We start from the raw sequence: 9,196 nt of genomic DNA on the forward strand, positions 1-9,196 counted from the left end.
AAGCCTTCCTCCGTGCTCACTGCGCGACCTCACGTGCTGTTCGCCTGCTCACACGTGAGAGGAGCACCTCCTGAGCAGTTCCGGCTCAAGCGCTCCTCTCACGTACAGTTCCGGCTCAAGCGCCCCTCTCACGTGCAGTTCCGGCTCAAGCACCCTTCTCACGTGCGAGCAGGCGAACAGCACGTGAGGCCGTGCAGTGAGCACGGAGGAAGGCTTGGTTCGCGAGGCTACCGCTTTCCCTTGTGCACAAGGAAATTGTGCTGTATTTTGTCCTTTGGCAACTGATTTATATGAGGTTTGTGCCTGGCATCACTCTGTCGCTGTCACTTGTGTTAAACTAAAGGCTTTGACAAAGTGATAGTACAGGCAGCTAGCTGACTTGTGTATAGTACAACTGATGCTGTTAGACAGAAGTAAAAGAACTTTTGTAGTCCATTGAAGGACATGTCAATATTGGAAAAAACTTCTTTTAGATAAATATCAGGTCATGCAGCACATCACTCTGGAGATCCACTGCTTCAGGATAGGTATTTCCATTTTTCATTAAAATAGTGTATGGCAGCACATCGTCCTCTAGTGTACACTTTGTGTCTTTGTCAAGATGACAAAATTGTGAACAGCACTTTAGTAAAATGTGGGCAAGAGTAAAAGCAATGCATGCATGCCAAATTTGTCGGGGAGTGAAAAGCCTTATGAGTGAACAGCAGAACAACAGAAGTGGGGACAATAATATTTAGTGAGACATTTAAGGAACAGTGATTAACAAGATCACTCACCTTAGATTCTTTAGTTGAGTGTTTTGGTCACAGCTACTGCACGAAAGAACCTTGTATACAGAATTTTTGTGAAGTGTGGATATACTGTATTAAAGTCAGTCTGTGTTGTGCTGCACTCCTGTGAAACAGTCACCACAACCAGTGTTGATACAATGAACGAGAGTGACTGGGATTATGTGAAGGCAAGTTTATTTTCAAGAGGAATTTGTTTTTGTGCAAGATTTTCTTTAATTAATAACATAGATGTTTATGTACATTTAAATTTATTATGAATGTCATCTTATTTTTAATTATTATCAGAGCAATGGTTATTTGTAATTGCTGTGTTAGTACTTAGGTATTTAGTCAATCATAAATTCTGTTGCCCAGATACACTATTTTCATTATTTTTCTTGCTTGGTTGTCGTAACAATGGTATTTTCATTGCAGTTGCAAGACTGGACATGACCTGAAGCGACATCAAGAAACTCACAGTCTTGTTATACCTTATCGTTGCTCAGAGTGTTCCTACACAACACGAGCACTTCAGTCCTTGAGAAATCACTACAGAAGAGTTCATGAATATGTAGACATGATTCATCCTTACCAGTGTCATGCTTGCCACAAATGCTTTTCCAAGGGGTCTCATTTGTCTGACCATCTCATTGATATTCACAATTTCAGACTTCCTCCTGGTCACACCAGATTTCGGTACCAAGAAGATGAGAATGGTGTTTATCATTTACAGACGGTTCGATTTGAGTCAACAAACTTGAGTCATGAGGGTGAAGTAAGTAGGGATAGTAGGAATGTTTTGACTCTAACTGGAACAGAAGTAGAAACCTGTCGAGCACAGGAAGTGTCACCACAATCTTCAGACCAATTGGTACTATTGCATAGACTTATAATGTCTGACGGTCAGGAGGCTGAAGGGAATGTGTATTTGAACAAATCTACATCCTCAAACCCTCGGTTTGGTGTAATAAGCATAGCTCACAGCAGTAACCCTTACTTTAGTCTGAGAGAAGACATTCCAAGTGACAAGGAGATTGAAAATACTATCAATAAAGCCTCAAGCACTAAAATAACACACTTAGAAGATTATGCTGATCCAAGAAACTTGCAGCTGTTGTCTGAAACTTGTTGTTCATTGGCCCATCTTCCAGGCCAAGAAGATGAAGATTCCAGATAAAACGTTTAGTTTTCTAGTTATCAGACACATGCTTAGCTAGATTCATCGCTAGGTAGAGCTCGAGGAGAGGTGTCTGTCTGTCTGTGTGTGTATTGGTATGTAAAATAGTATCTCCATGAAAGACGAGTGCAGCGCCGCCGAATTTGGCGAAAGTGAGAATGTTGTCGTCTTCCGGACCTCTCCCGGGAGGACGCAATTTCCTGCTAATTGAACCCGCCTCCACGCGCAAATTTCTCTGGAACGGCCCATCGGATCTCCGCCGAATTTAAACTGCCCATTCCTGACATCGGACGGTAGAGCGGGTTTTTATTGCCGGGAAGTCGAAAAAGGCAAGATATGGTTGCGAGACGAGACTTTTGATTGCATTATACGGGTGAGTAATTGCACGTAACGTTGGGATCTAATTTCGAAGCGGGACGCTCGGTTATATTTAATTTGTCTTCAACAGGATCATTAATACAATCAGCCCAGACAAAGAATGGGAGCTTCATATATTGATTCTACTTTATCGATCTCGGAACGGGATATCATTAAACGGTATAATTCTGAGCGAAATTCTTCATGAAAATTCTGTCCGGCTGTTCATTTTTCAGAACGAAGTAAAAATGCACGTGAACGAGATACTGTCAGAACCTGTATACTCATGGAACAACATAACTTTGCATACAACTTTAAATTAATTAATTAATTCTGTGAGAGATAGTTCATGAATTCGTAAAATGATAAATTAATTATCTCACAACCAATAATCTAATCCGCCCGTGTCTAGCTAGATAGGTAGATTAGTGCGCTCAATTTACTGGCGTGTTACGTATATTCGCGGGTGTAGAGTAGGATCAGGATACTTGTATGGAAGTGTTCCCATCACTTTCCCACGTTGTGTTTGGACACGACACTGTACGCTCTCTTGACATTCACAGCTTGAAATTTGCTAATTTGTGTGTGTAGGAACTGTTGTATTTATATGCTTATGCAAAATGTAAACATTCATTCGTAAATGCAGCCGTGCGGCGCAGTGCGAGCACCTGGTATATGTCAAGGTAAGTGACTAATCGAATTATTAACTACTTTACATAGTGCTTATTAGGCCCGCCTATTGCAAATTAATGCTCCTGTTTTTAAATTCGGCGATTGTCTGACGGATTACAGACGTTGACCGTGTGGGGCCGAAGTGTGTGACAATGCTTGTGCCAAGGAAGTCTGTGGAGCTGTGCAAAGACGCGTTTGAAGACAGCTACGAAGTGGAAAATGAGTTGGGAAGGTGCGTAGTTCTTCGTTTTTGTCTGTTGTCATCCACGCAGTGTGACCTCGGTCAAGAAATCCTGCCGCTCAACAGATTGCGACCTCTAGAACTGCTTGGTAGGTGGTTTACCATCTAGCGTTCTAAAATACTGTGCAAGTTCGGTGTACGGGTACGTAGCTTTGTGGCTGGCATCGTTGACACTTCGCAATTCTTAACTAATTAGAAAAAATAATGTGTATTCAGCCTGCTTGCACCAGTACAACCTCGGAGATTTAGGATGGCTCGATTTGGCACGTTCTCACAGTGCTAGATTTCGTACGGGGAGAAGCTCGAAATGGTTTAGCTAGGCTATATGATACGTAGTATTTGATCATGAACTGCTGATGAATTCGCTGCACCATATGCATAACTCTGTTCACGTCCTACGCACGCACAATGTTTTGTATCACTGATTTGTCTCCCGTTTGCTACTAAGAGGGAAATTTGGAGTCGTCAGGCTTTGTTCCAATAAGAAGACTGGACAGAAATACGCTGCCAAGTACATCAGGAAGCAGCGGGGAGCTCGAGGAGTCTGCATGACGGATATCAAAAGAGAGATGGACGTAATGAACACATTGAACAGCAACAGATTTGTCATGAGTCTGTTTGATGCGTATGAATCTCCAACCAATGTTATCTTTGTAATGGATTTGTAAGAGCTGAACCGTGCATGGTTGAGAGTTCTGTAATGTCTACGCTATATGCATATCTTAATTACCATAGGATTTCTGGAGGGGAACTATTTGAACACCTGGCTGAGATTGAGTGTCTGACAGAGGAGAAAACGATATCATTCACTTGGCAAATGCTGGAAGCCCTTGGTGCTGTGCATAAATGCAATATTGTCCACTTGGATGTGAAGGTTTGCTTGTTTACTAAGAGCATGGGTACTGCAGATTTGGAATACGGCTTTTTGATGTACCTGCATGTATAGCCAGAGAATCTAATGCTTCGTGATCAAAGCAAAAATGAATTGGTTCTTATTGATTTTGGTGTGGCACGTGATCTGGGAAATGGAGAGATTTGCTGCATGCAGGGAACACCAGAGTTTGTAGGTGAGGAACAGCTAATGGTCTGTCATTGATTTCGATCCCTTGCACCTGTTGCAGACAGTTATTTGCGTGTGTCTTCTTGTTTACTCTTTCAGCACCAGAAGTGATTGCATATGACCCCCTTACATGTGCTGCTGATATGTGGTGAGCACTGTGATCAGACATGCATGCATAAACTTCGTCATTTATGGTGTTTTCCTTGTAGGAGTTTGGGTGTGGTGATCTACATTATGTTAGTTTGATTGACTTTATTATGGCTTTGTATATATATATATATATAGCTTTGAAGCATTACTTGGATTGTAGGTTGAGTGGTATTTCACCCTTCCTGGGAGACAATGACTCTGAAACTTATGCAAACATTAGTGAAGAGGACTATGAGTTTGATGAAGATTACTTTGGGGCATTATCTGAAGATTCATTGGATTTCTTGGAGAAATTACTGGTTAAGGATCCTAAGTAAGTTTATTTCAATGAAGTCTGTTAATTCTAGATCTGTTTATGGTGACCATTCATTGTTTGCTTAAATACATGAGTAGCTAGGTGTAGTCTTCAGTTTCTATGACTTACATCTCACAACTACTGACTACTTTTCAGTAGCATAAGCATTTGACACTGTAGGGTGCAAACTACATGCGCCAATTGTCTGTTATATCATGCTATATGTCATGGGCAGGTAAATCCACACACACGTGCGCGCGCGCACGCACACACACACACACACACTCATATATATATATATATAATGTGGTATGGCGTTGTACGGTGACCATGAATATTAGACATATTGCGAGAGATGTGCACTGTATATAATATGACAAACGTTTAATAGCTTGTTTTGGTTGATAAAGGCCTACAGGTCGAAACGTCCTGATTTGTCAAATATTATATACCGTGCACATCTCTTGCGATATATATATATATATATATATATATATATATATATATATATAATATGTACTGAATGTATGTAGGGATTGCCCTGGTTATGGAGCATTGTGAGGGCATGGTCATCTCTTTAAACATAGTGAATGAAGACTAAAATTTCTCAAAATCAATGAAATGAAATGTTTGTACATTGTGTACTATGTCCTATTTTGTTTTGGTCACTAAGCATCTAGCAACTTACTAATAGAAAACAGTTGCTAGCCTTGGAGGCCCATGCACCAATTTTGCTCTTCTTCTTCTCCAATGGATATCTTCTTGTACGTTATGTACAGCTGCTGTGAAACTTGAGAAAACGCTTTAGAATTACCCGAATTCTATTCTTTTGGTGATTAAAAGAAACCGAAAGGAACGTTAATATTTTGTGTTTCTTTCAAGCAGATTTGATCCAATGACCATCATCAACGCTATTGCACAATTTGGTCCAATCACGGAGCAGTATTTGCGATTGCTTGTTCATGGCAACCAGAGACAGTGGACGAAGCGCCAATCAAATAGTCCCAACGTTTATGAAAGAGTATCACTAGAACTGTGTAATTTGATCAGGCCAAGTTAATAGCAGATTTTATATTGGCGGTCACTGGAAAATCTGCCAATCCTCCAAAATAGATAACCCCGCCAATGTTTCATTTTATAATAGTGTCTAATGTAGTTAGACAAGGTTGACTCCACCCCCGAGCCGCACTTAGGTGCGGTCAGGGTGTGATCATGCTAGTACGCGTGTGTTATATGCGGCGCGAACTCAGCTCTTGGTTTTCTCGCAGCACACCTTGTCCACTTCTCACTCACTTTGCAGTTTCCCTCCCATCTCCTGGTCTTCTATCTTCTCCGTTGGACCCCTCTTCAGGCTCTAACATGACAAGGTGCATGTGCTGAGACTCGGGGTCTGAGCACTGTCATGGTGATGGATACTGACTGCCACCAACTAGTTGAAAGCTTTGTGAAGATAAGGAGTCAACGGTAGTCTTATCAAAGCTATGAAACCGGATTCGGGGTCCCACGTCACTATGACGTTCTTGAAAGCAACCAGGCTCTTCTCACGCTTGAGCAATTCTGACAAAAGCTTCTTCTCCTTGCGTGATTCACATGCATATAGCTCAGCGACTGCACGGAAGAGCCTGGCTTTTGAGGCTAATTTATTTATACACACACAGAAGAAAGAACAATGCAAAGGCAATAAATAATCAGGATCCATATTCATGCAACGTGTGGCCGTATGATACCATGGTATACCATCACGTGACTGTAAAACCTCTAAACCACTAAGTAAACTACCTCTGCATCATGTTTAAAGGTGCCCACTCACAAATTCACACACGTGCAGATACACCTACGCAAAACAATCGTGCCTTTATCCACACATTTACCATTTACCATTTACCAGTTTGAGATAGCTTGCTGTTGAATGACAATGCAATTTCTCAATCTTTTTTCTTGTTGGACATGACCCCAAAAAGGGTTTGGAAATTCAAGGCTAGTACTATCATGCATGATAGATGCACGATCCGCATTGTCAGTGGCATCTGGCACTTCTCGGTGGCTACTTTCACCCTCCGAGTTTCGGATGCCATCACGTTAATACAATAATGCTCTGGTTTCCACCCATTTTCGAGTCACATGCAACGAGAAAATGATCCATAAAGCGCTCTGTTGTTCAACAGCAAGCTATGTCAAGATGGTAAATGACGTATCTGGGACTGTAATCAACACTTGTGTGTACGTCTCGAGTGAGGCTGTCATCCCTCATTATTTGTAAGAGCCTGGATTTATGGCTATTATCACCTTTAGTATTTCAGTAGTATGGAATTCTCTAACATTCCTTAGCTGTAAGACTTTGGAATCTTATCTACTGTTTCTCACGCTGTAGCGAGAACCCTGATGTATAAAGAACTGTGTGTTTCTATGTACTCGCGTATCTCCAAAATGGCGTCACAGCACCGCCAAATTTTGCTCACGCATGCCAAATTGACCAAGCTTGCGTGAAGGTGTCATCGTATTTCAGGGTTCGACGCGATTTCTTTCCGATTGAACCTACCAGTTGTGCATGAATTTCTCTGGAATGATGCATCGGATCTCCGGCAAATTTATACTGCCTATTCCTGACCTCGGACTGTTTGCACAGAGCTTGTTGTTTATTGCTGGCGACGTCAATAAGAGCAATATATTTTTGACTATGTCCGGGTCTTTAAACTACACCTACCTGTGTTTGCCCGTTTATGCACATCGAATAGTTGCCATGTTCGCTATACCTGTTTCCTATAGTCTGCGATGCGAGGTGTTGTTTTATGTGTTACTCTAGTCACAGGATTGGAATAGTTGCCCAAGTCTTGACGTGTCTTGAGTTGCGTCATCATGAGGGTCTGTGGGTTGATCATGCCTTTAATTTATATACGTGGGGCCTTCAGGCCATTAGGTGCTGTTTTGAATAGAGCAATAGTTGTGGAAAGATGTTGCAAGACCCCCAGATTTGACTTCGCAACTGTGACGATAAGTCCATTTCCGGTGTATGGAAGTCGTCCATGTCCATGTTCACTGGTCTGTTGTGAAGAGTTTCTCTCATCCAACGTGTTTTATGTTACTGTGATCTAACAGAGCAAGTCATGAAGTTCTAGATAACGTCTAGTCTCTAGTCGCACACACATGTATGCATCTACGGTGAAATAGCTATGTAGGGCAATAGAATGCGTACAAATTACGTGCTAGTGTATTATTCTGGGACTCTCTTCTTGCACAGTTGGCAGTGGACGTTACAAGCAGCGATCGAGAGCCCAAACCTCCCCTCAAGTTGATCATCATGGGATGCAGACTGCTCTAGGTGAGCTTGGTGTTTGTAAACCCACTTAGATTTCACTTGGTACCAAATTACTAGCAATGCAGCTACCGTAGAAACAGAACTGTGGAAACAACCGCTATGCTCTCAGACCTCAGAATGGGTAGAAGTTCCCGTCCCAACTCCCGGATAGGGTGGTGCATGCAGTACATCCTCTGAGTTCACAGTGAGCACTGAAGGTTGCATTGTTTAATTAAAGCTTAGACTGCTGCCCTCCTGGTAAATTGACATTTGAATAGACAGCCTTGCAGTAGTTTTGTCCATTGCTGTTTGCACATGTGCAGCCTATGAAGAGCACTAGGAAGGGTTTACTGGTGATCGGAATTGATTTTCTTGCCAGAGCACGTGAACACGTCACTTGCGCAGCTACCCACAAGAATTACCTCATGAGAACTAGTGGCTTAAATGCACACGTGTGACCATGAGGTGCCCTTTAAAAAAGCGGTGAGCAGTTAGTTTTATTTTTGAATGCTACAGTTGTTTTTTATGCTGTAGTGACTAGTTGTAATGTGCTGTCTGCTACAGGAAGAGAATGAATGTGGAGGAGTGCAAGAAACATCCTTGGATTCTGGTCAGCATTTGTTATGCAATTATAATATTATAATATGCCTGATACATTTCAATCATGTTAGAATGCTGAAAAGAGGTCCTCCAATATCATTGATACATCAAGGTTAAGGAGCTTCAATGCCAGAAGAAAGCTCAAGGTCAGTTGTGATAACTTCTGATGCTTGTCATAAGAAGTGAATTCAATGTGTGCTGTTAGGCATGTTTCAATGCTGTTCGAGGGTCTATCAAATTACGAAGGTCCCTAACCAAGATTTTGGTTCCGTGTGAATTAAAACAGCTGGATGCTACGTCAGCGACTGACTCATCACCCTCACAGTCATCAGTGTCAGATGATTCAATCAGTCCTACAAATAATTCTTGCTAATTTGCGTAAAATAAAAACCAGGCTATGCTACCTCACCATATACTGCGAAGTTCTGTTCAGTTGTTTGTCTTTGTTTAGTTATATTAATTATAGCTTGTAGCAATATATTGCAGTAGTGTCTAGAACCACCCCGACCAGGTTTATGCGCTTGTGTCTGTTAAATTTAGTCAGTATCAGTGCTAAATTCTGTCGTTACATTCAGTCGG

At 41.7% G+C, this 9,196-nt stretch overlaps 1 protein-coding gene across 3 annotated transcripts in view; it reads left to right on the plus strand.

Annotated features, from left to right (window-relative positions):
• Positions 1-9,118, plus strand: part of LOC134177398 (death-associated protein kinase 2-like) — a 29,938-nt gene extending 20,820 nt beyond the window's left edge. Inside the window, exons 1-13 of one of the 3 annotated variants that reach the window (XM_062644176.1) lie at positions 1,969-2,320; positions 2,396-2,484; positions 2,896-2,987; positions 3,097-3,208; positions 3,666-3,881; positions 3,953-4,091; positions 4,164-4,284; positions 4,377-4,425; positions 4,487-4,513; positions 4,588-4,740; positions 8,582-8,627; positions 8,689-8,763; positions 8,823-9,118. In XM_062644176.1, the coding sequence (XP_062500160.1) occupies positions 2,945-2,987; positions 3,097-3,208; positions 3,666-3,881; positions 3,953-4,091; positions 4,164-4,284; positions 4,377-4,425; positions 4,487-4,513; positions 4,588-4,740; positions 8,582-8,627; positions 8,689-8,763; positions 8,823-8,990 (1,149 nt within the window). In that variant the 5' untranslated portion in view covers positions 1,969-2,320; positions 2,396-2,484; positions 2,896-2,944 and the 3' untranslated portion in view covers positions 8,991-9,118. The other 2 variants (XR_009969494.1, XR_009969493.1) reach the window with 2 other exon arrangements.
• The last annotated feature ends 78 nt before the right edge of the window (positions 9,119-9,196 follow it).

The sequence above is a fragment of the Corticium candelabrum genome, chromosome 3 (genome assembly GCF_963422355.1).
Source record: "Corticium candelabrum chromosome 3, ooCorCand1.1, whole genome shotgun sequence".
Taxonomy (NCBI): Eukaryota; Metazoa; Porifera; class Homoscleromorpha; order Homosclerophorida; family Plakinidae; genus Corticium; species Corticium candelabrum.